We start from the raw sequence: 25,135 nt of genomic DNA, 5'->3' as shown, positions 1-25,135 counted from the left end.
ATTTTGTCAAAAGGCTAAAAATAAGAATTTTAGATATGTCTGTGATATTGGTTGTTTTTGTGCTATTTTGTTTTTCAGTCTCTGGTTGAACATGAACCTGAGATACCGGAGACTATAAAGACTCAGCAGTTAGTGAAGGATCTGGCAAAGGAGATACGCCTGGTTGAGGTGAGTCTGGCTCTGACTTAAATTAGATTTTTAAATCTAGTGGTTTTTAAGTCGATTTTTGTGTCTTTTTTTTGCAGGATATCTTTCAGCAGAACATCGGAAGGAGTGGGACACCATTTGGTGGCTCTCAGGGTCTTCCCTCTCCACACCCCAAAGCTCCATTAAACACAGCCCTCACTTTTAGCCAGCACCCTGGTAAAAAGAGAGGCCCCAAGTCGAAGGATGGATTTGGAGGAGGGGGGGTAGGCCCCCCAGGAGCTAAGAAAAAGATCCAAAAAGGCAAAGAGATAAAAACAGAAGCCGGAGAGCTGGACCTGCTGGAGATTCATACTAAACACACGCTCAAGAAGTTCCAGCCAGGGTGCAAAGGAAAAAAGAGCAAGGTAGAATTTACAATAATTGAATCAATCAATATTATGTTTTACCATTCAAAAGGTTGGGGTCAGTAAGAATTTTTTGTTTTAAGAAAATATTCGTTTAATCGTCAAGAATGGATTCAATTGATAAAAATTGACAGTAAAGACATTTAATGTTGCAAAAGATTGATTTTAAGTAAATGAACTGTCTATTCGTCAAGCAGCACAGCTCTTTTCAACATTGAGAATAAAAGGAAATAATCACGTGACAATGAAGACTCATGAAAAATTCAATGAGAAATTCATCTTTGCAATCACAGGAATAAACAAAAAAAATAAATGAAATGAAAACAGAAAACAGTTATTTAACATTGTAATAATAATTTTATCATTTTCATTGTTATTTTGATCATGTAAATGCAGCCTTGTTAGCATAGAGTCTTACCGATCCCAAGTTTTTGAACAGTATTGTAAAGATTGCTATAGTTATGATTTGATTATTATTATATATTCTCTGCCTGTTATATTTTTCCCCCATTTAACCCCCCCCCCCCCCTTAAAAAAAAATACTGATTAAGAAAAAATATTTTTATCATGGAACTAAAGCTGAAAAACTAGTACTTTACGTTGTACTTTTTCCTAATATCATCATTGTAAAGAACATTATTTGGCTTTTCAGCTTGAGCTGTCTGATGACTGTCTAGATGATTTTGAAGAGAAGATCAACAAGAGCAAGCTTAAGCTTGTGCTGACTAATGGAAAGATACAAGGGTAAAACATTTATCTTCACTTATTTCCCTCCTGTCAGGGATTTTTAATGTTACGCATTGATACCTTTATTTTTAATACCTCCTTTTCTTCCTCACTTAGGAAGAAGGGTCGTGCTGGCAGTGCAAATGGAGCCGGGAGTTCACTTCAACAGTTCCAGCCCCACATGGCTACTTTGTCTGACTTTGATTCAGAAGACGAGCTTCAGATTGATGAAACCCCTCCGCCTCGCCGCAGACCTTCTCTGCCTAGCAAGAAGAAATTAGCTGGTAAAAGATTTCTCACATTTATCGATCATGCCTGCATGATTTAATTGTTTATGCATCATTAACTCATATTTATATCAACCCAAACCTATAAGACTTACATTTTCCTGTGAAAATCACACAAAGACAATATCTAAATTGAAAAACATCTTAATATGAACTAATAGTTGGCTCATTGGTGTCTTTAAGGTCTACCAAGGAAACTACCTCGGGCCAAACCATGCAGTGACCCCCACAGAATCCGTGAGCCAGGAGAAGTGGACTTTGATATTGAGGTATGCAAGTCTATCTTAGTCAGCTTCAGATTCCTCTCTAGGTGCCTGGTTGTCACCAGTTTTATATCTTGTTGTTAAATAGGAGGATTACACCACAGATGAGGAGATGCTTACAGTGCAGGGTGTAAAAGGTGGAGCAGGTGGGATTTTAGACTTGCTCAAGGCAAGCAAGCAGGTGGCGGGTCTCGATTCTGCACTGAGGTACTCAACGCGCACATTTGTTTTTATACTATTGTACATACTGTTCATTATTAGCTTTTATCTCAGTAAAATGCAGTATGTACTTGGTGTTATACTCAGTTCTGTTGATTTCCCCCTTACCATCAAGTGAGGAAGCACCAGCCTCCCCCAGCACTCGTGATGCTATCCAGGGCATGCTCTCGATGGCCAACCCTCCATCTTCTTCCTCATCTTCCTCATCTTCATCCTCCTCTCCTCTGTCCATATCTGGAGGAGGTGAGATGCTGGGGCTTATGAAGGAGAAAGGAGGGAGAGCTGGGTGGATAAGTGGAGTCAAGAAGAGCGAGAAGAAGACCACATTTCAGAGGCCAGGAAAACGGCCCGTTAAACGTCCAGCAAGGCATCTCAGTGACGAAGAAAGCTTGGATGAACAGGAGACCCTGGGTACCTGTTTTAAAGACTCTGATTATGGTGAGTTCACAGATTCATCGATGTTTACACCAGGGCTGCAAACATACACAGCAGAGGAAATACTGCGACCCACGGTGATTCTGTTTAAAGGAGAATTTCCACCTTCTTCTACAGTGTATCCATCACTAGAATCTGACGAGGAGGATCATGTTAGCAAGTCTAAAATGAAAAGAAAGCGAAACTGGGATGATACACCCTGGAGTCCTAAAGGTAAATGTGTTTTTGATTTATGATTTTGTAGCATTGTATTTTCTAAACGGTTCTAAATATAATTTCGTCACACGTCGTCAGCCCGTGTGACGCCTACACTGCCCAAGCAGGAGCGACCGGTGAGGGAGGGTGCAAGGGTGGCATCTGTAGAAACGGGGCTTGCAGCTGCCGCCGCCAAACTGGCACAACAGGTGAGCTTCTGTCCAGGACTTCTGTAGAATCCAGAATCCAAAATTTCATACCATTACTTCTGTTTTATTTTTTTCTAAATATCCTTTGAATTAAGTCAATATTTGTTTATGTCATTAATTTTAGTACATTTTTCTAAAATGGCATCTAATTTTAGTCTTTGAAAAAAATTTTTAGTTGACAAGGAAGTGTAAAATTAAACAAAATATTAACTTTTTAAATATATATATATATATATATATATATGTATGTGTGTGTGTGTGTGTGTGTGTGTGTGTGTGTGTGTGTGTGTGTGTGTGTATGTGTGTGTGTGTTAATTGAAGAATAAAAATATGTATAAACATGTTCTCTTGAAATAAAATAACTGTAGTAATTTGTTGTCCATGTTTTATAGATCGTTTAGTTTGTTGTTAGAGATAAAGTACTATTGGCATGTTTTTACTAAAATTGGATTTTAAAACATCCAATTATAATCGTTATTTTTCTAAAAAAAAAAAAAAAAATCAACAAAAACTTTGCTATTAAACATAAACTGTGGATCAAATTTAGTGGTCTAAGTTTTTTTTTGTATTTTTCTGAAACAAAGTCTCTTGTTCTCAGAAAGGCAGCATTTATTTATTTAAAAATACAGTAAAAATAGTAATATTCTGTAATATTACTATGATTTATAATACATGTGCTGCATGATATTTCTGTGTAATCCTACTCAATTGTAAACATTTTGTACATACACCAAAAATATTATTAATGTTTATTTTTTTCATTAAAGCTATAATTTAAATGATCAAAATTACGTAAAATTATAAAATTTTGGTCTATGCAATTTTTTTTGGTTTCGTCTTTATCATTGACAATCAAAATCAGCACTTTTTGTCAGCATTTTTCTTGACAAAATTAACACCAAGATAAATATCTTATTTCTTTAATATCAGGAACAGCAAAAAACCATAACCAAAAGAAAATACACCAAGAAGAAGGTCCCTCAAGAGAAAGGACATTCTGCAGCTGCCCGGCTCCAGCGCGAGCCGGACTCTGCACCCGTGTCTCCTCCTCTGCCCTCTGAGCCTCCTGTGGACTGCATCGTTGAGGAGAGGAGAGTGGAGGTGTACTCGGCCAGCCTGCTGGACCACGAGTACACCGCAGGACCAGGTCCGTTCAGCCCAGGGGGCCCAAGAGGAAGCGGTGCCATGGCCCCTGGCGTGTTCCTGACTTCAAGACGCCCGTCACTCTCTCCCCAAAACAGCAGCAGCTACTCTCCCTCTGCCCCCTCACCCGGAGGCCTGGCTACTTCAGCATCAGCACTTGCATGTCAAGGTAACTGGATTTACTGTACGTTACCTATTAAAGGTTAAGTGTTCGGAATCACGCTGCATTTTTTTCACTCTTCTTTCTCACAGGAAAACGTCCAAAGAAAGGACTTGCTACAGCTAAACAGAGACTGGGAAAGATTCTGAAAATACACCGAAACGGCAAGCTTCTCCTGTAGTTTAATAATATGAAGAGGAGACTGCAGGGAACAACAGAGGAGGAGAAAACGATGAGGACCCGAGTGATTTTGGTGTTAATTTATGACTGTTTTATGGTTAATGTTCTTCTAGCCCTGGTTTTTATTTGCATCATCAGGACAAAAAGTGTAAAGAACGGTAACTTGCTGTTAAAAATTCAACTGAAATCCATTTAGCATGGTGTTTTAGAATAGAAATTCTATTTGAAAAACAAATAGAGCTAAACAGACGGATACATTAATTGAGTGATGACTGTATTGCCAATTGTTTTTCCATCATTTTCAGTGCTCCACCTCGGAAAACAAACCTTCCCCTTAAACCCTGTTTGTTTCATAGTTATTGAGTTTTAGTTTTAAATTTGTATATTTCTTTAAAAAAAAAAAAAAGAAGCTGAATGGAGCACTTGATGTTAGATCAAATAGCCTAAAGCCATTGCTAACAAAAATATTACTTTGTTCAGAAGGTTTATTTGAAAAACGGACTTCCCCAAAAAAACAGGATTTGAAGTGGTTGTTTGGCCTGAATTGTCCCATGGGTGAGAGGAGATCCAATTCTTTAGTCATTACCTCAGCAATTTGTAAATGTCACGCTTTCTCATGGCTATTCGTCCTGGTCCAATCTCCTCCTGAAGCCATGCAATATTATTTGTTTACATGCTTCATTTGGTATCTGTCCGTATCAAATTATTTTATACCATAGAAGGCAGTTTGATACACTTGACTGTAATTGCTGTAGATGAAGTCCTGTAATAATGTCTCTTTGCTTGTTGAAATGTTTTTACAGTAGTGTACTAACACATTTTTATCAACCAATGTATTTTAGATGCGTATATACATTAAGGTCATCTTGTTTTATTTGTTTTCCACTTTGACGGCATAATATCCTGCCAGCATTTGGCCAGGGTTGTCTTTCCCATCTATAGTTCAGCTCCATGTTGTAGAGGTTGAGTTCAGTGGTGGGCACATTTTAGTTATCGTAAAGAACACAGAAATTGATTTAGAGCAGTTTGAGATCATATGGGTGGTTCTGTAGGTTCAGTGTACATATTTGGTGTTTTATTACTATTTTTTATTATTAACGTTTTTCTTTAGAAAGAAATTGCATTGGAATCTTTTTTTCTTGAAAGACCTTGTACAAAAATACATGTTTTGGGTGAATAACAGCATAAGAGTTGTTTAGTTGGTTTTATTTGTATAGGATAATTAAGCTGTTATTTTTCATTGAAGCTTATGATATTAGCAATGTGATGAAGTTAATGTATTCTATTGCTATTTCAATGTTATTATTTTACCCCCCCCCCACTTATAATTAATATTAATTTTAATGTCAATATAATTTAGTTTTGCTTTTATATGTATAATACTCAATTCTAGAAGAGTTAAGTGTATTATTTTCTTGTAATGTTATGTAATGGCAACAATAGTTTTTTAGTTTTCTCCTTTGACCATTATGTCTATAATCAGCACCAAAAATATTGATAAATCAGTGGGCCAGTGTAAATATTATTTTACTTTTTTTTTTCCTAAAAATGTGATAGATTGTCACCCTACCGAATTGTCATCATGCCATCCACATGTAATTAGAAACCTGTTCTGAGGTTTGTAGAAATTAGTTTTTGAACGTAAAATAACGGAAGACAGTTGTTGGAATATTGTGGTAAAACTATTATTTTTAGACATTTTTTTTTTTTTTTTTAGATGACTCTGAAATTTAAAAGGATGTTTCTGTAATATTTTGAGTATTTTTGTACATTTATTTGATTTGTCATCATCTTCACATCATCTCTTAATGTTGCTACTTATACTCATATTTTACTAAACATCTGTGCCTTCAGTGAAGTCCCAAACATAGCAAGCTCTCTTACTGAAACTGTGCATCTCTGCACATCTTTTGATACTAGATACTTTAGTTCAATGGTAACACTTGTCTACCAAGACCGCTATTCAGGATTTCTGGAAATTGACAGTGAATAATGGGAATGATGTGAAGCAAGATGTACAACAAAGAAAGTGTACATAAACCTCAAAATATGTAAGAACTGACTTTTAAATATGTGCTTATTAAAACTTACATTTACTTAAGTTATTTTCCTCTGTATCACCTGAAGTTAATTGTGTGCATTTTAGGATTTATTTATCTTTTAACCATTTTTTCTTGTCTGTTAAATTTATTTTGAAATAATGTTGATCACACAGTTCCTCTCAGGGTTTATTTTGTATCTAATATCATTTTGATAGAATCGTTTAAAAAGAGCAACAGTAGTGTGAGTTCACATTCAGGACCACTTAAAAAACCAAGTCGAATTTTGAACCCATTTAATATTTAGAATTGGACATTGTTTTTTGCTATTGTCACCACCTTTGGTTTTTGAAACGGCTTGAGCTGATTTTTCCAAATGATCTCTATTAAAAGATATTTTTAAAAATTGTTTGCATTTTCGTCTTTGTAAGCTTATTTTCCTCTGCGTCTTGTGGTCTCTCATGTGCTTACTGGGTCAACTCCACATTTACCCGCAAAGAAGATCCTTTGTCTCTTTCAAGAGTTCAAATAATTCTATTGTGCGCCAGACGTAAAAAATTAATGAACCCATGAAAATGGAGTGAACGGCACAAACGGAATTAGTCACTTGATTTAAAGCCGCATCTCTGTTGCCATAGTAGTGTCAATGGCGGTCAGCGATTGGCTGATGCCACGTCTTCGTCAGCCAGTAAAAATGCGCGCTTTTTACAAACTACTCCGGAAGTCGGCAGGCTAGTGTTTTCTAGAGCCTGGGCGAGGGGAGAGTGGCTTGGTGTGGAAAGTCCTGTAGCATAAAAACAACATAAAAAGCTGCGGTTTTTTTGGATACTGCTTAAGCCCAGGCTTTGGTACGTATGTGTGGGTTGGTACAAATATGCATATCTGCTGTCTTTTTCATGTTATTCGTAACTTTATACATAACACGAAGTACTCCGTTTCTGTTTACTGAAACTGCACTGCTTTTTTTTTTACTGTCAGTAAAAAAAAGATAACTGACGCTCTGCATTGCTATGGTTTCATAGTAGTATAGGTTTGAATGATTCAGCCTATATTTCGACGTATTAAGAACATTCAAGTGCCGTCTTGTTTATAGTCACTGAACCCCTCTCGAGATGGCGTCCTTTAACCCTCTGAGACCCCAGAACAGAAGTCAGCAGGATCAAGCAGGGTGAGTGAACTGATCATGAATATTTATATCAACCTTCTCCTCCACAAGTAACATCGTCTCAGTCTCTCCTCCTTAAATGAGTCAAGTTATGCATTTGACAGGAACTATTCAGAATGTTATTCAGAGCAATTTAGGTACCCCTCACAACACCTGACAAGAAATATACATTCCACATTTCACTCAAAACTAAAGAATTATGTCAAATAAAACCATAAATCAAGCAAAACAGAACAAAACACGATTTGTAACATTGTTTTCATAACAGTTCAACACATTTTAGTGTCTTTCAAAATGTTTTGGAATGAATCTTGTTTGATCTTTCTCATAGCTTAATATTTTTATTAATCATTTATTTTGGTATCACAAATTTGTCATCCTTTTATTTATTATATTATTTAAAAGCCCTTGGTACTTGTACTGTGTTTAAGCTAACTGAGACTCTTTTGTTGTTTTTGATTGCTTCCATTGTCCTCATTTGTAAGTTGCTTTGGATAAAAGCGTCTGGTAATTACTAAATGTAATGTAATTTGCATTACTGCAATGGATCTGATACTGTCTTGCTCAGTTTTTGAATAATTCATTAATCCAAAAATGAATTATTACTTTAAAACCAATTAATACTTCAATGCCTGAATAGTTTATGTAAGCATCAAACCAGGATAATCTTACAGTGATGCTGATTTCTGATGCATTATTTTCAATGCCATTAGGATCTTGAAGAATCTGGAGTTGAAGACAAAAAGTGCTTCCTCTAAAAGAGGATCTGAAAATTTGGACCCCAATGCTTCTGGTGAAACTGGAAAAGGAGTCGGTAAACTCAAAGGCATCAGCAGGCTTCCTGTTCTTGCCAAGTCTCTGCAACCAGCACTAAGTGAGCTCTCCCAAAACCCCAGTCACAACAGCTGGGAACAGAGGCCTTTTACAGTAAGGATACCACATAAATGTTATTTTATTATTTTTTTATGAATATTATTAGAATATTACAATAACAATTTATTTTGTAAGTTTTAGTTTTTTTTTTTTTTTTTTTTTTTTTTTAATGTGCTTTTGTCATTTATTTCATTTAACATTTTTGCACAGCTTTAATTTTAGCTACACATATAATTGTTTCTATTTATTTATTTTTACTTTAACTGTTATTATAACTGTGGCATAATGATTTCTTTTTCATTTGTCTTCAGAGTAAAGCTCAGAAAAAAAGGACCTGCACCAAACCTGTTCCTTTCAATTTGTCCAAGTCACGCACACAGAGTCAGAGAAACACAAGGGATCCCCAGGGAAAAGCACCCCTCATGCCTTCTACCCGACTAACACCAGGGGCAAAAGTGATGAACTTGAATCCAAGTGCCAAAACTGAAACTCCAAGCCATAAAGCTACAACACCAGGTGTCCTCAGGGCTCAGGCCCACAAATCACAGCGACTGCAGCCTGGCAGTCATTACGAATTCATGACATTAAATAAAGATTCCACTGATGCTCACCCACTTTCACATGAATCCCGGATGCTGTAGTGACACCGATTTAAGTTCACGTTTCGGTAGCATCACTCTTATACAATCTAAGTTTCCTGAAGACCCAGGTTTGAGTCATTTATGTAAAACGTCACTCAGTAAAGTAGATGTTAATTCTGATAATCAAGCACCAAAGGACAAGCACTGTTTCCCATCAACAACACAAAGACATGTAATCACTGAAGGTGAGTGACATAATGTCAGATATTTTCTTATTGTGTCAATCAAGTCAATGTTCCTGTTCATTCTCGACTGTATTAATAGTTCTTTGTTTATTTTAGCCACTAGCTGTTCATAATTGATGTATGTAACTATGAGTGATCCTAATCAAATCTTTCATCAGCTGTGCACAGTGTCCTCCCATGTGAGGGATCAGGTGCTGTTGGAGCACAATGTATGATGCCACGTTTATCTACCTGCCCCCCTGGACCAGGAACCTCCAATAATCTGGTTAGGCATTGTAGAAAATCTCAGCAATAAAACCAAAATGTTTACTGACCCTTTATGATGATCATGACTTTAGTCTGCTTGTTGCTTTAGTCTGGTTTATGCCCTGGTGCTCATATATTTTGATCTTTTAGCCTCAAAGAGTTGTGAAGAAGAGTCATGGCATTGATGTCACCACAGGTTAGTTCATTTTCAAAGAGTCCAACTTTTTTCATTGATCACTGATGAGTGTAAGCTTTATAGTTCTCCTTTCATCTCAAGACAAGGCTGGGCAGTTTTCTCCTGACCCTTCAGCGTTACGTAGTATTCTTCAGAGTGATGGAATGAGACTGGGGGAGCATGTTGGAGCAACACCCAGAGCATCAGCCTGTCCTACTGGCAGAGGAACCTCTATTTATTCTGTGAGTGCATTCCTTTGTTCAGTGTCCATTCACACAATGATTATGGTATTTTCCTTCTGAATGGTCAATTTAAGCAGAAAAAGATGTGAATGAAATCTTGTCCACTTTAGGCTCAAAGAGTACCTGCCAAAAAGACTCAAAAAGAAGCTCCACCAGAGGCCAAAAGCCCTACAGGTTTGTAAAGCCGATTCTTCAGCAGCCATTACTCCAGTCTTCATAATTCTTCAAAAATCATTCTAATATGCTGGTTTGGTACTTTAGAAACATTTATTATCACTAGTAAATTGTCTTGCTGCTTAATATATTTGTTTCTGGATTTGATGAATAGAAAGTCCCTAAACTGTTTAAAAATAAAAAGAATAGAGAGATTAAGACTTGTAACAAATTGTTCATTAATCTGTGTATGGTCTGTGCCTGCAGGAAGTGCCTTCTCTTCTGATTCATCAGCACTCCGTGCTATTCTGCAGATCAATGGAGCAACACCTCATGCAACGACCGGCCTTACGGGCAGAGCAACTTCTGTTTACTCTGTAATGCTTTGCTCACATTTGTTGTCTTAAAATTTGAATTTGGATTGCTAAAAAAATAAAGTTTGAAATACCTTGTTCACTTTAGGCTCAAAGAGTGCCAGTTAGGAAGCCTAAAATGGATGAATCAGCAGCTGTCAAAGCTCCTGCAGGTAATCTAGCCCATTCATTTTGCATTAAATGAAGTGTTTAAACTTCTGCTCAACTTTTATTCAGCATATATATAAATATCTATATATAGATATATAAAATGCATCAAAAGTGACAGTAATGAGACTTAAAATATTTTAAAGGAATGCTGTTCTTTTGATTTTTCTATTTAAGAATCCTGTAGAAATGTACCATGTTTCCACACAATTTTTAAAGGGGTCATATGATGCTTTTAAAAAAAAAAAAAGATCATTATTTGTGTATTTGGTGTAACAGAATATGTTGACATTCATTATGACATGGCTTTAATGTTCAAAAAACACATTCATTTTCAAATTCTGTACGTTATTGTAGGTCCTCTATGCCCCGCCTCTCTCAAAAAAATAATTTTCTACAAAGCCCCACCTTCAGACAAGCGCAGTCTGCTCTGATTGGCTGAACACCACAAGGACTTGTCGGAAATGTAACACCCCTTTCTATAATCGCAAGATTTATCTTTCAGAATAAATGTAAAGACAGTTAATGTCCTTTTTAGTTTTACCATCAGTTCAAGCCCAAAAAGGTAACAGTGGCATGACAGACACCGGGATGAAGCTCATGTGTGTTTGCAGAACACAAGCCAGGGATGGTTAAGACAACTGACTCCACTGTGTGACCATCTCTCTCTGTCACACAAACACACACGCGATGCACAGAACTGCATTTGAATATTCAATAGCAAATACTTAATCTAATAACAAAACATACTTCCAGTAGCTGAATTAGAAGTGGCAGATTGTCATAGCTAAGTCAGAATGACCTCCTCTCCTAGGTTCACAAAACGTTCATCCATAAAATGCGTTGCTGTTCTAAGTAATCTTAAAGATTCCTAAATGCATCTACTTTGAGAAGGCCTAATAAAGTGCTTTTGACTAGATACACACAGCATCTCCCCGACATGGCTTCTTCAATACTAGCTGTGGTTACTGAAACCATGTCTTCTTTCTTTGTGAGAACATTTGAGTATATTTCGCAAATATTTCCACATAGTGATGTAGATATGTGGGGGCGTGTATGAACGAGCTGTTTTAGGGGTCATGGCAGAGGCTTAACTTTGATAAAGAATATTTCTTTGGATTTGAGACTTTAGTCTTTACAGATCTTCATTATGCACCAAGAGCTTGTAACACCCCAAAAAGAAAGGACAATTTTAAATTGCATCATATGACCCCTTTAAGTTGCAGACCTGGTTTCAACACAAAATCAACATATTAGAATGATTTCTTCCTTTAGGAAGTGCTGTGTCCTTCTCGCCTGACCCGATGGCCCTGCGCAGTATTCTACTAAATGAAGGTGTGAGGGCTGGTGGAGCAACACCCAGAGTTTCCACCTGTCCCACTGGCAGAGGAACCTCCTTTTATTCTGTGAGTTTGCTTGGATAGAGTCAACTTCCAAGTTGTGTGCTATAATGAAGGTGTTTTACATCATGTGACTTTCTTTACTTCAGGCCCAGAGAGTCCCAGTGAAAAAGAATAAGCCTGAAGCTGTGGCAGCAGCAACATCATCTCAGTGTAAGTTTGACTCTCCAGTGTTTCTTCCCCTTCAACTTCATGTTTTCCACCCATTAAACCAATGATTCCCTGCTGTGGTGCAGGTGCAGTTAGAACACCAGTGATGAAGTGGACACCGCAGCGGGTCGCAAAATCAAAACCACAGTCAATGGTGAGTATTCTCCACCAGTCTTGTCTGATTTAATTTATGGCAATGGATACTGTACAAAATAAAGTTAATTTATTTTTTTAATAAAATGAAGTCTTCAATATCTTGTTTTTTTTATTGTGTGAGATCTGTTTCAAAACTACTTGTATCCCAGGTTTATATTTACTGTTTATATTTACAGAGGAAGCTTTGTACTACCCAAAAGATGTCCAGTTTAAGGGGCTCCCCAGGTTTGCGTGAATCTCATGACCCAAGCACTGGACTCTTGGTGTGCCAGGAGGTAAAACAGCCCCATAATGCAGAACCCTTGTATTTTCTTAGGTCAGGTTAAAAGTAGGTGTTGAATGTGTTATAGGGGGAGGATGTCGTTCAAAGGTTATTTGAGGACCAGGAGCAGATGGATGATGACCAGACAGGCCAAGATGACGTCACTTCACGACAGTTACTGAACAGCCACCAAACTGTATGATTGATTTAACTCTAAAACATTAATTTATGCATCACTGGTAAGTTTCTTTATGGCCTAAAAGTAATCTCGCATAACTTCTCTCCATGCAGACTGAAGCACAGTCAACAATTAAAGATAATTCTGATTCAAATCATTGTCACACTGAGAACGAAGACAAGAAAACAGTCCAGCCTTTCATACAAGCAGCACACAGAGGGTCAGTCATTGTTTTCTCATCAAGCCAAAGACTTGGATCAGACCAGTCTCAGGATCCCCTGAAGAATCCTGGGATAAGTGGCCCTCTGCAGCTCTGTTTAGGCCAGTTTACATCTCATAATGCTCTACCACTGCAATCAGGCCAAAGCAATGGATCACAGATCAATCCCAGCTTAGACCAGCCTAAACAAAGCCAATCTAAAGGTAACCGTTCCGTCCAAATCGAACCTAAATTGAACCTTTTTTCAGTTTTTTGTATTTTTAAATGACCATATCTGTCTGATGTTGTAATTAAAGGAATATTTCACTCAACAATGAAAATTATTTACTCACTCTCAAGCCATAGGCTGCAGTTGCAGTTCATCAGTCCAAAGAAGTGAAATAAAGCCCACCCTTCCACAATAAAAAGTACCCCTCACGGCTCTGTGGGGTGAACAAAGGCCTCCTCTATTGAATCAATGTGATTATCTTAAAAATATCCATTTTCAAAACGTAATAATCACTTTAATTAGCTTGCGCCAAAAGTTGTACTCTGAAGCAGCTCCAGGAGGATGACGTATGAGGTCGGTGGTGTTTTGATTTGATCTCTCCCTTGCGTTTCCTCGTTCATCACTTCTGAGTGGCGCATGCACAGCGCTGACCTCATACGTCATCTGACCGGAACTGCTTCCATGTACAACTTATGGCGCAAGCTAGATTAAAGTTATTATTACATTTTGAACGTGGATATTTTTATGATAATTGCATTGATTCGCTACAGGAGGCTTTTTGTTCACCCCTTGGAGCCGTGTGAGGCACTTTTTATTATGGATAAATGTGCTTTATTTCATTTCTTTTGGACTGATGCAACACCTGCTGACTGCCATTTAAACGGTTTGGAAGATCAAAGACCATTTTTATAATATAATTCCGACTGGATTTGTATGAAAGAAGAAAGTCATATACACCTAGGGTGCCTTGAGGGTAAGAAATTAATGGGCTAATTTTCATTTTTGAGTGAACTAACCCTTCAGTGACACTTAAGCAGACATTTTACACAATCTGGAGACATTTAAATGGGTCATATGATGTTGCTTAAAATAGCCTTTATTTGTGTATTTGGAGTAATTAAATGTTTATGCAGTTTAAGGTTCAAAAAACATTATTTTCCACATACTGTACATAATTGTTTCTCCTCTATGCCCTGCCTTCCTGAAATGCATAGTTTTTTTTACTAATCTCATCGGTCTGAAAAGCTAGGTGTGCTCTGATTGGCCGTCTATCCAGTGCATTGTGATTGGCCAAATACCTCAAGCATGTGACTGAAATGTTACGGCCATTGCCTTTCTTTGACGTGTGTCCCGGTCAGAACACCTGCAAGAAAAGACAAAAACAATAAATCCATTACAAACAAGCCATTTGTTGCATCCAGTGGGGACATAAACACCGATTATAATGACTTATACTGTGTTTTTAAGCGTTGCGTTGCATTGCGCCATGTAAACATAAAACCATGTCTGCATTTGCGATCTTAGAAATGAGGAGTACCAGTGGTTCTCATTTCCAGTCCTCGCACCCCCCAGCTCTACATATTTTGCATGTTTCTCTTTAACACACCTAATTCAGATAATCAGCCTAATAGAAGTGAGTTCTGCATTAAATGTGTTTCCATTGACATGGTCCCGACACGGTGTTCATTGCTCCCTACTCCCTGAGCAGGGGAAATCTGTTGAAGTTACCTCACTTCAGATCATTCATTCACTAATTTGCACTGCACAACATCTTCAAACATGAACAAGTGTGACATCGTATACTTCTTCAAATAAATACAATATAAATGCACGTCTCGCACATTTCAATGCAGTTTGAATGGAATATATACATTTCGCTTCAAGCTGGTATTCACGGTGGAATATCCTGTGACGTCCACTTCACAGGGCACTTGCGTTCGAATAGAACCAACGTCAGAAGCGAAGAGAAACATACAAAATATGCAGAGCAGGAGGCTGCGAGGACTGGAATTGAAACCACTGCTCAAAACTTTTGAATCATAAGTGGCAAATCCTTTACATATGTAAATGTACTTATAGACTGTTAGTCAGTAGCGCCCGTCATTGTAGTCTTCTCTCTCAGGATCAGGAAACAGTCCTCCATAAAATGGGCTGCACACATCTGAATATTTGGGTTGAACTGTTCTGGAACAGTGTTGTAAATGCAACTTAACCACTCACTTCTAGTTGTGTCCTATTTTGGAAGCCCAAACAAAGTAGTTTTGTTTTCACAATGAAACCACGGCTCCACAACGTGGTGGCGGCAGCGGCAACGCAGAAAATAAAAGGTTCGCCTTCTTTCTTTGCGTGAACATTTGGGCAGAGTTATTAAATTCTTCCAACATTGTGACGTAGACTTGTGTGGCTATGTTTAAATGAGCTGTTTAAGGAGGGCATGGATGAGTCTTACCTTTGATAAAGATTATATCTATGGGTTTGAGACTTTAGTCTTTGCAACTTTATAGATCTTCTTATGCACCAAGAGCTTGTAACATTCTAAAGAGAAAGGAAAACTTGAACCCCCCCCCCCCTTTAAACATTTGTAGTAGTGCTTACTGCATTAAATGCATTTCCACATCTGTCTGTAGCTCCTGCTGTCAAGCGGCCTACCGCTATGTCTTCTCTGCGGCGGCGTCATACTCCACTAGAGGAGATGTTTCTGGACGATGAATGTGCTACGTACACCTCTCGCCTGCTGTCCTGCCCACTGCAGCCCCGCTGTGGCAACCCGGTGGCCGCCACACTTCTGTTACAAGAATCTACTGTGAGTGATCATTGTGTTTTGAATTGTGCACTGCACACTAAACCAGGTGTCAAGTTGAATATCTGTTGATGCATCTCATCTCTCTCCTCTACAGTGTTTTTTACCCATTGGCCTGTCTTCTCCTGTACGTCCAAGTCCTGTACCTTCAGGTTCCTTTATCAGAGCATAAAGGCAGATTTCCCACAACACACTGCACATGTCAGTCTGTGTATATAAGACTGCCTGTAACTGTATTTCTAGTTGCACTTTTGATGTGAAATGTCATACAGGCAGATGTATCTGGATACAGATTCCACAAACAGCAAAGTATTGGAAGGGCACAATATTTAGTGGGATTCACTGTTGACTGAATGCAAAACTATCTCTTAATATTGAACACTTTCATCATTTTTACACTGAATTGTCACTGACTGGTAACGCTGTGTGCTTTCCACTTATCTCTTGTATAAAGTGTATAATAAATCTCTATATAAACAGTTTTACATTAAGCTTGGTCTTTTTTCCAGAATTGTACTATTACTTGGTCTTCAAGCTTTAAAACAAATTTAAAGTTCGTTAAGAATATCCTTATTTTGAAGAGTAAAAGATCTGAATATCTGAATTTTTTTTATTATTATATAAAAAGTATATTATAACAAATTATATTTTCTGATATTTATATATACTGTAAATTATAATTTATTGGTATTCAATCAATAAGTTACATTTAAATTAATATTAAAATAAGACATGACATTAAGACGGTTTATATAACACGGAGTCATGGTGAACTTTTTTTCTTCTTTTTATTAAGCATGTAACCTTTGCTGTGCAGCTCAAGTTGATACTTTATATTTAGCTGAGTCAGGGGGTGTGTGACTGCGGTGTCTGTGTTTGTGAAATGAAATCCAGGGGGTGGGCACGAATTGCTGGAGCTCCGTCCTATTAAACCCATTCCTCTGGAGCTCCTCGTTCTGAGAGACGGTGCAAACGCGTCTTTCAATCGCCTCCTTTTCCAATTCCCACTGCCACCAATTTCTGGAATACCTGAAATCATGGCTAACATAAACACAGCTGGGGTCGATCCGACAAAGATGGGGGTCGGAAGGGCCATTGCTGTACTGACGTCAGGTGGTGATGCCCAAGGTAAGCAGAAAGTAGTGATCTGCCTCTTAGAGTTTGTGCTAGTTCCAGTGGTGGTCTCCTAGAGGGTGGTCAAAGAAACGCCTGCATGGATAATTAGATTCTAGTGAATTTGGTGCAATTTTTGGAACATCATTATACACAATAAGAGCTTTTCCCCCTCAGACATAGTATTAATATTGTTATAAACACGGTTTTTATGTTCAAAGTCAGATGACTCTGATGTTCTCTATGGTTTAAAACTTTCATGAATAAACATGAGCTAAACATTAACTTTTGAAATTAAATTCTATATGTCATCTACCTGTCTACTTATCCTGTTCAATTTAAATTTAAAGGAGTTAAAAAATCTTAATGTACAGAAAATGTACTCTAAATGGAAACTAAACGTACGGATAAAAAGAAATCTAGCATTTTGGTTCACTATGGTCTATTAAGGTCAATGCTCTTGTAGTCTTTAGCTTTAGCATGTAGCTCTTGTCCCCGTCTTCCTATTTCCATAATTGAAGGCTAAATTTATCTCCAGTGACCTTCTTCTGAAATGGCACGAGGTTATCGAGTGTAGCAGGCTTTTCCACAGCTGCTCACTGTTGAAACTAGAGATAGTACACAACACCGTCTGAACACCTACAGCTTAGCTCACAGAATGAAGTTATCTCAGACACTCTTGTTCACATCATTCCACAATGCAGTTAATTAATGAAATGTCATGAGAGGTATCTCTCTGTACCTTCCTAGTAGCCCTGTGTATCCTTCTGTATATGATATGTTTTCTTGTCTATTGCAGGGATGAATGCAGCTGTGAGGGCCACTGTCAGAGTCGGCCTTTACACTGGAGCCAAAGTCTTCTTTGTCCATGAGGTACATTATTATAAGAATACTAACAAAAATATCCATGCCAATCACCTCTGTTAACATTGTTGCTGATGTCATGTGCAGGGCTATCAGGGATTGGTTGATGGTGGGGATCACATCCATTCTGCTACATGGGAGAGTGTGTCCATGATGCTACAGCTGGTGCGCCTTCAGATGCTGGAATTCAGTTTATTATTCCTGGCATACTAGAGTTTTTTTTATTTCAATAGAACTTTTTTTTCCAGTAGTGTTGTGAATGTCTGTTTTCTTTGTGTCTGTCCGAAGGGTGGCACAGTCATTGGCAGTGCCCGCTGTAAGGATTTCCAGACCAGGGAGGGGCGTTTGAAGGCTGCCTCCAATCTCGTCAAACTAGGTATCACCAACCTTTGTGTGATTGGTGGTGATGGCAGTTTGACTGGTGCCAACATATTTCGCACTGAGTGGAGTGACTTGCTGAAAGATCTAATCAGCAAAGGTAAACAGTCTGCACTAAAGGTACAGATCATTTCAGCATCTGTTTATATATATATAATTTTTACTGTTTTAATATATTTTACATGTAATTTATTCCTATGATGGCAAAGCTGAATTTTCAGCATCATTACGCCAGACTTCAGTGTCACATGATCCTACAGAAATCATTTTAATATGCTGATTTGCTGCTCAAGAAACATTTCTATCATCTTGTTTCTCGGGAAACTTTTTTTTTGTATTCTTTGATCTAATAGAAAGAGAAAGAACACTATCTTTCATAACGTTATATATGCCTTTACAGTCATTCCTTATCCATTTAAAGTATCTTTACTAGATTAAAAATAGAAATTTCTTTAAAAAATAAATAAACCAATCTTTCTGTATCCCAAAGTGAACTGACAGTCATATTCTGTGTTTGTATGCAGGTAAGATCACAAAGGAGGAGGCCAAGGCTTCATCTCATCTGAATATTGTCGGTATGGTTGGTTCTATCGACAATGACTTCTGTGGAACGGACATGACCATTGGCACAGACTCTGCCCTACATCGTATCATTGAGGTGGTGGACAGTATCACCACAACAGCACAAAGGTCACAAATATTAGCAATTTATCAAACTAGCTAAGATCCTCAGTGTACTGTTATTTTGCTTTGGCATTTGTTCTTACATTGTGACCTCTGCTCTCACACACAGTCATCAGCGTGCTTTTATCCTAGAGGTCATGGGAAGACATTGTGGGTAAGAATGTGACTCTGTATGTATGCTTATACACTGAAGCATATGTGTGCAACAGAACTGAAATTGAGACCAGACCCCCTAATATCTAGATCATATGGTTCACATGCCAGAATCTCACAATTAGTTAACTGAAATGAATCTTGCATTTGTTGAGCAGAATGTGTGTGTGTGTGTGTATGTGTGTGTGTGTGTGTTTCAGTTACCTGGCTCTGGTTACTGCTCTTGCGTGTGGTGCTGACTGGGTGTTTATTCCTGAGATGCCCCCAGATGATGGATGGGAGGATCATTTGTGTAGAAGACTCACTGATGTACTAAGAAATTGACTAAATGCAAGAAATGTACACAGAAAAAAAAAGATATAGTTGTCACATTGTTTTACACCTATAATGAAATACACTACCGATCAAACATTTGGGGTTTAGTTAGAATTTTAAATTTGTTTATGTTTTTGAAAGAATTCTCTTATTCTCACCTAGGCTTATTATAACAAATATATTCTATTTATATTTTAATATGTATTAAAATGTTTGTGTGTTTATGTGTGTGTGTGTGATGAAAGAAGCTGTATTTTCAGTATCATTACTCCAATCTTCAGTGCCACATGCTCCTTCAGAAATCAGTCTAATATGCTGATTTGCTGTCCAAGAAACATAAAACCATGATATATATATATATATATATATATATATATATATATATATATATATATATATATATATATATATATATATATATATATATATATATATATATATATATATATATATATATATATATATATATATATATATATATAATTTTTTCCAGGATTCTTGGATGGATAGAAAACAAAAAACAGCATTTATTTAATATATAAGATTTCTGTAATAATGTAAATGTCTTTACTGTAACATTTGATCAATTTAATGCATTCAATACAGAATTATTTACAATAAATTTGTTTAGTTTAATATTTCTTAAATAGCTGGTTGCTTGAACCATAAATCTAACAAAAGTTGGTGAGGTTTGTCCTTCAATCGGAAAAGGAATTAAATTTTCTGACTGAAAAACAAAACGTTCATAATGATTGATAATTTTGTCTCTCCTCAAACAGACCAGAAAAACAGGTTCCCGTGTGAATGTGATAATTGTGGCCGAAGGAGCAATCAACAAAGAAGGGAAACTAATCACCTGTGACCAGCTGAAAGATGTAACTTAACCCCTGACCGTACCATGCTCTTGAAACGATGCTCTAATATAGTTTTGTAAATGGTGCCTATAAGTGCACTTTAATTATCCGTTTCTTTTCTCATACAGCTGGTGACAAAGAGGCTGGGCTATGATACTCGTGCCACTATCCTCGGACATGTGCAGAGAGGTGGCACCCCCTCAGCTTTTGACAGAGTGCTAGTGAGTAGTCACTCTTCTCATTTTGTCACTTTTCGATCATCTGTGCCAGTTGTATTTCACGAGAGATTAACTGTGGGTGTTTATTGTATATTAGGGCAGTAGAATGGGTGTGGAGGCTGTGATGGCTCTGCTGGAAGCCACTCCAGAAACTCCTGCCTGTGTGGTCAGTCTCTCTGGGAACCAGGCCGTCAGACTCCCCCTGATGGAGTGTGTGCAATTGGTGTGTTTAAAGTACATACATTTTACATGTGACCTAATTTAACATTTAGAATGTATTATGATAACAGGCCCCCTATCAAAAGTGTCCTCACTATTTTTTTTCTTTTTTTATACTGTTTTGTATGTAACACATTAATAGTCTGCTGGATACACAGCATAAAATGAGCTACTGCTTCGCTGAAAAACGATTTTGTTTCCTACTTTGAATTGTAGGTAAATCCTCACCTCACCCAGTGCTCTGTTTTCTGTCTTATAAAAACATCCTGGTACTTTTTTCGATGTGCGTATCTTCTACAAACGATTCCTTGTGTGAGTGAACTGTTCGAATGAATCAGAGTGAACTGTTCGAATGAATCAGAGTGAACTGTTCGAATGAATCAGAGTGAACTGTTCGAATGAATCAAACTGAATCGCGTTTGCAGCCAGTTCAAATAGTAATTCATTCGAGAATCTGGCATCATTCGTTCTCATTCTAAACAGCTGACGCCCCGACTATGATTTGCAACCCTTGTTCTTGTTCTTTTTTTTTGTTGTATTTATTCATACAATATATTGTATTATAAATATAATATTATTATTTTTCTTCTTCTTTTTCAACATATAGACCAAGGATGTCACTGTTGCAATGAGTGAGGGTAGATATGACGATGCTGTTAAGCTCAGAGGAAGGTATTTTTGGGAATATCATACTTTTTGTTTTGTTTTGTTGTTATTATTTAATTAAACGTGTGATACAAACTCAAAGTGTCTGCCTGTGCAGGAGTTTTGAGAATAACTGGAACACATATAAGCTCCTGGCTCATGTGCGCCCCCCAGAGACAAAGGTGAGGAGAATAAAAAAAAAATATATATATATAAAATGTAAAAATAATAATAATGTTGAGTATTACTTATAATTCATCACGTTTTTCTTATTTTAATCTTTTTTATTATTAATTTTGTATAATAAAAAATGTGTTTTATTCTTTGTACACCTTTGTCTTTATCAGAGTAACATAAATGTGGCTATTATGAATGTGGGTGCTCCCTGTGCTGGCATGAATGCAGCTGTGCGTTCAGCTGTCAGGCTCGGCATCATTCAGGGTCACAACATGCTGGCTGTTCATGATGGCTTTGAAGGTCTGGCTGAGGAAAAGGTAAGCATGCCAGTGAGTACTGTTTCAAAGTCTGGGGTTGGTACAATTTTAAAATGGTTTGGTTTTTAAATACTTTTTTTTTTTTTTTTTTTTCTGGTCACCAAATTTATTCGATAAATATACAGTACAAACAGTAATGTTTTGAAATATAATGATTATTTAAAACATCTGATTTCTATTATAATATATAAAAAAATTTAATTGAAATTAAGTTGAATTTTCAGCAGCTATTATTCCAGCGCCATTTCTTCAGTGTTGCACGATCATATAGAAATCCTAGTGTTCTGATATACTGATTCTATGCTCTTTTGACCTGTTAATATCTTATTAATATATTCTTGAAAACTCAAAGTATAGCATTTATTTGAAATACAGTAGATGTCTTTTACAGTCGATTTTGAACAATTTAATGTGTCCTTACTGAATAAAACTAGTACTTTCTTTAAAAAAATCTTACTGACCTTACATTTACATTAAATGGTAGCTATGTTATAAAATGTAATTAAACTATTATGACGACATTAAAGCCATTGTAGTGTTGTCATATTCTGTCTAACATAATGTTGTTAGATTGAGCCCATCACCTGGAACACTGTTGGAGACTGGACAGGGAAAGGTGGCTCTGATTTGGGAACCAAAAGGTACTGGCCACTCCTGTAGATATTCCTTAGCATCATTTATAGTTCTGCGATATTCAAAACGTTTCTCTATTTTGTTTATGCAGAGTGTTACCTGGAAAGTACATGGAGGAGATCAGCTTGAATATTGCTAAGTACAATATTCACGCTCTGGTCATCATTGGGGGTTTTGAGGCAAGTGATGAAATGTAATGATATAATATACAATACAATGCCTATAATATACAATATGATGTCTGTTCTGTCCTGTCCTGTTCTGTTTTCATTCTGTCCCTATTCTGTTCAGGTCACATTAAAATTCCCCTTTTCAGGCATTTTCAGGTGCATTGGAGATGGTTCAAGGCAGAGAGAAATATGAAGAGCTGTGTATTCCCATGGTGATCATTCCTGCCACTGTATCTAACAATGTGCCTGGCTCAGACTTCAGCATTGGAGCCGACACCGCCCTCAACACCATCACCTCGGTTAGAGATACAGCACACACACTGTCTGGATGCACTGTATATAAATACCATACTGATTATCAGCCAATAGTTGTAAATAATTTCATTTAAAAACTTTTTTTTTACACTTTTCACCTGCAATGTCTTGCCTGTTTTATTTTTAATTTATTTCAACAAAATGCCTATTTATAGGTTATTCATCTTAATACAAATTGTTGGCAGAATTGTAATACTGGTGCATTCATAGTATTTGGTTGTTCTCTAATTGGCTTCTGTAGACCTGTGACAGGATCAAGCAGTCGGCAGCAGGAACCAAGCGGCGTGTGTTCATCATCGAGACTATGGGAGGATACTGCGGCTACCTGGCCACCATGGCTGGTCTCTCTGCAGGAGCTGATGCTGCTTATATATATGAAGAGAAGTTTGGCATCCGTGACTTAGAGGTAACAAACTACTCAAATGTCATAAGAATAACTGATATCACTCAAAGTGGATTAAACCAAACCACTCTATTTGGATTTGCAGAGAAATGTGGAACATCTTACTGAGAAGATGAAGACCACTGTTAAGAGAGGCCTAATTCTTAGGTTTGTCATTCAGTGTATGTGATTGTTAACACCAGATTAGTGTGTTTTTACTTTTGAGGTGAGTGTGTGTTTAAAGCAATGACTTCTGTCAACAGCATGCGTCAGTGAATCTTAGTGGAACATGAATAGTCAAACACCTTTCAACTAACATGTCTTGCAGAAATGAAAACTGCAATTCCAACTACACCACTGATTTCATCTTCAACCTGTATTCAGAGGAAGGAAAGGGTGTTTTTGACTGCCGTAAGAATGTCCTTGGCCATATGCAGCAGGTTAGATATAATACATTGTTTATTTTTATTAAAATCAAGAATGTACATTCATCAGGAGTTGTATTTTGTCTAACAAATGTTCTTTTTCTAGGGTGGTACCCCAACTCCTTTTGATAGAAACTTTGCTACCAAGATGGGTGCTAAGGCTGTTCTCTGGCTCACTGAGAAGCTGAAGGAGTGTTATAGACATGGTGAGAAACTATGCGCTTTATTATTTCTTTATATTTTTAATCTTCCATGCCATGGCAACACTGTATATCAGTCTCTTCAAAATCACTGCTGATTTCAATACTTTTAATCTTGTTGTTATGGCTGCTCTTTTTGTACACTTGAATGGACAATTTCTAGCGGAAGCTCTAAGATGATATATAAAAGTTTAGAGTCAATAAGCTAAACAAAAATCATGCATGGAAACATTAAATTAAACAAAAGAGAAGGTAAAGACATGCATAACGTTGCATGAGTATTTCTGTTTCAAATAGGTGTTGTTCTTTTAAAGTTTCTGTTCAACTTCAACAAAGAAACTTGAGTCTTCTTTTGAAAACTTTTATTGACTTTTAATCGAATCAGTATTTAAGGTACGCATTTATTTATTTGGTGAGTTTCTATGTAATCATGTTCGCTCAGCCAGTCTAAAAAAATATTATTTTGTTATTATTATTATTTGCTTCCAACAGTGAACTGCTGACAAATCATTATCCTTTTACTTAATTAATTAATTGTCAGTAACCAGGACCCTTCCCTTCCCTTTTGACCGTCTGTACAGGGCGAATCTTTGCCAACACCCCAGAATCTGCATGTGTGTTGGGCATGAGGAAGAGAGGACTGGTGTTACAGCCTCTGGCTGAACTGAAAGAAGAAACAGATTTTGAGTAAGAATCTTCCATCATCATGTGCCATTTAATGTATGTCATTCCTACGTTTGTGACTAAAATCATTCATGATTTCCTTCCCTCATCTCTTTCCGTCAGACACCGTATTCCGAAGAACCAGTGGTGGTTGAAGCTGAGGCCTATTATGAAGATCTTGGCCAAGTACCAGATTAGTCTGGACACCTCTGAACACGCTCTTATGGAGCATGTCATCAGCAAGAAGCCTCCAGTGCACATGACTCTCAAAAAGTAATCCTGAGCAAAGATGAGGACAGATGGATAAAACAAACATATGAAATGACTGATTTATTTATTTAAATGAATTGTTCATCTGTCTATGTCTTATTCTTTAATTTTGTTTGTATTTATCATATTTATGGTAATGCTGTTGCAACATGCAAATTAAAAAAAAACTTATTATTGAATGCCCTTGGTTTTCTTTTTTCTTTTTTTTAATTTAGGAGGGGAATGAACTAAGCATGGTAATTAAGCCAAGTAAATATTTCAGGATAACGCACACAAGCAACCACTATTTCATATGTATATAAAATATGTATTCCATTAAATATATAAAAGTATGAACAGCTGACCCCATGTTCATGCACTATTTTATCTGATACAAA

At 37.1% G+C, this 25,135-nt stretch overlaps 3 protein-coding genes across 5 annotated transcripts in view; all 3 read left to right on the top strand.

Moving 5' to 3' along the window:
- phf8 (PHD finger protein 8) overlaps positions 1 to 6,469 on the top strand; it is an 11,681-nt gene extending 5,212 nt beyond the window's left edge. Inside the window, exons 12-22 of the mRNA XM_026243925.1 lie at positions 79 to 168; positions 246 to 551; positions 1,204 to 1,295; positions 1,395 to 1,561; positions 1,748 to 1,833; positions 1,916 to 2,034; positions 2,162 to 2,484; positions 2,599 to 2,694; positions 2,776 to 2,885; positions 3,816 to 4,197; positions 4,281 to 6,469. Coding sequence (XP_026099710.1) covers positions 79 to 168; positions 246 to 551; positions 1,204 to 1,295; positions 1,395 to 1,561; positions 1,748 to 1,833; positions 1,916 to 2,034; positions 2,162 to 2,484; positions 2,599 to 2,694; positions 2,776 to 2,885; positions 3,816 to 4,197; positions 4,281 to 4,369 — 1,860 coding nt within the window. The 3' untranslated portion in view covers positions 4,370 to 6,469. The remainder of the gene's footprint in view (positions 1 to 78; positions 169 to 245; positions 552 to 1,203; positions 1,296 to 1,394; positions 1,562 to 1,747; positions 1,834 to 1,915; positions 2,035 to 2,161; positions 2,485 to 2,598; positions 2,695 to 2,775; positions 2,886 to 3,815; positions 4,198 to 4,280) is intronic.
- A 637-nt stretch (positions 6,470 to 7,106) lies between these two features.
- troap (trophinin associated protein) lies at positions 7,107 to 16,254 on the top strand. Of its 2 annotated transcripts, none has more exons than XM_026243923.1 (18): positions 7,107 to 7,255; positions 7,501 to 7,575; positions 8,286 to 8,499; positions 8,757 to 9,271; positions 9,430 to 9,536; positions 9,668 to 9,713; positions 9,795 to 9,934; positions 10,045 to 10,108; positions 10,355 to 10,464; positions 10,550 to 10,613; positions 11,884 to 12,014; positions 12,098 to 12,161; positions 12,245 to 12,312; positions 12,491 to 12,589; positions 12,665 to 12,772; positions 12,868 to 13,177; positions 15,591 to 15,766; positions 15,861 to 16,254. In XM_026243923.1, the coding sequence occupies exons 4-18, from the start codon at positions 9,049 to 9,051 to the stop codon at positions 15,933 to 15,935; spliced, it is 1,785 nt and encodes a 594-aa protein (XP_026099708.1). In that variant the 5' UTR covers positions 7,107 to 7,255; positions 7,501 to 7,575; positions 8,286 to 8,499; positions 8,757 to 9,048; the 3' UTR covers positions 15,936 to 16,254. The 2 variants fall into 2 exon arrangements, with proteins under 2 accessions (XP_026099708.1, XP_026099709.1); XM_026243924.1 differs by having other exon boundaries at positions 7,129 to 7,255; positions 7,386 to 7,575.
- A 417-nt stretch (positions 16,255 to 16,671) lies between these two features.
- Positions 16,672 to 24,935, top strand: pfkma (phosphofructokinase, muscle a). 2 transcript variants are annotated; one of them, XM_026243922.1, is made up of 22 exons: positions 16,672 to 16,891; positions 17,688 to 17,749; positions 17,828 to 17,905; positions 18,029 to 18,218; positions 18,643 to 18,808; positions 18,912 to 18,956; positions 19,156 to 19,264; positions 20,050 to 20,145; positions 20,253 to 20,345; positions 20,440 to 20,565; positions 21,169 to 21,233; positions 21,325 to 21,388; positions 21,554 to 21,700; positions 22,271 to 22,341; positions 22,425 to 22,512; positions 22,650 to 22,802; positions 23,060 to 23,224; positions 23,307 to 23,368; positions 23,529 to 23,640; positions 23,732 to 23,831; positions 24,407 to 24,512; positions 24,612 to 24,935. In XM_026243922.1, exons 1-22 carry the CDS (start codon positions 16,801 to 16,803, stop codon positions 24,763 to 24,765), a joined length of 2,343 nt encoding a protein of 780 aa, XP_026099707.1. In that variant the 5' UTR covers positions 16,672 to 16,800; the 3' UTR covers positions 24,766 to 24,935. The 2 variants fall into 2 exon arrangements, with proteins under 2 accessions (XP_026099707.1, XP_026099706.1); XM_026243921.1 differs by having other exon boundaries at positions 16,673 to 16,891; positions 17,676 to 17,749.
- The last annotated feature ends 200 nt before the right edge of the window (positions 24,936 to 25,135 follow it).

Source organism: Carassius auratus, unplaced genomic scaffold, assembly GCF_003368295.1.
Source record: "Carassius auratus strain Wakin unplaced genomic scaffold, ASM336829v1 scaf_tig00004557, whole genome shotgun sequence".
NCBI lineage: Eukaryota > Metazoa > Chordata > Actinopteri > Cypriniformes > Cyprinidae > Carassius > Carassius auratus.
Note: the sequence above shows the minus strand (reverse complement) of the source record. Positions and strands in the feature narration are given on the sequence as shown.

Excerpts from the sequence above, each read along its gene's own strand:
- troap (XM_026243923.1), top strand. The coding sequence starts at position 9,049 with ATGCTCACCCACTTTCACATGAATCCCGGATGCTGTAGTGACACCGAT. Across the intron at positions 9,272-9,429 it reads AAGACATGTAATCACTGAAG|CTGTGCACAGTGTCCTCCCA; the intron begins GTGAGTGACATA and ends ATCTTTCATCAG. Across the intron at positions 12,773-12,867 it reads TACTGAACAGCCACCAAACT|ACTGAAGCACAGTCAACAAT; the intron begins GTATGATTGATT and ends CTCTCCATGCAG.
- pfkma (XM_026243921.1), top strand. The coding sequence starts at position 16,801 with ATGGCTAACATAAACACAGCTGGGGTCGATCCGACAAAGATGGGGGTC. Across the intron at positions 19,265-20,049 it reads TGTGTAGAAGACTCACTGAT|ACCAGAAAAACAGGTTCCCG; the intron begins GTACTAAGAAAT and ends CTCCTCAAACAG. Across the intron at positions 21,234-21,324 it reads GCTGTTAAGCTCAGAGGAAG|GAGTTTTGAGAATAACTGGA; the intron begins GTATTTTTGGGA and ends CTGCCTGTGCAG.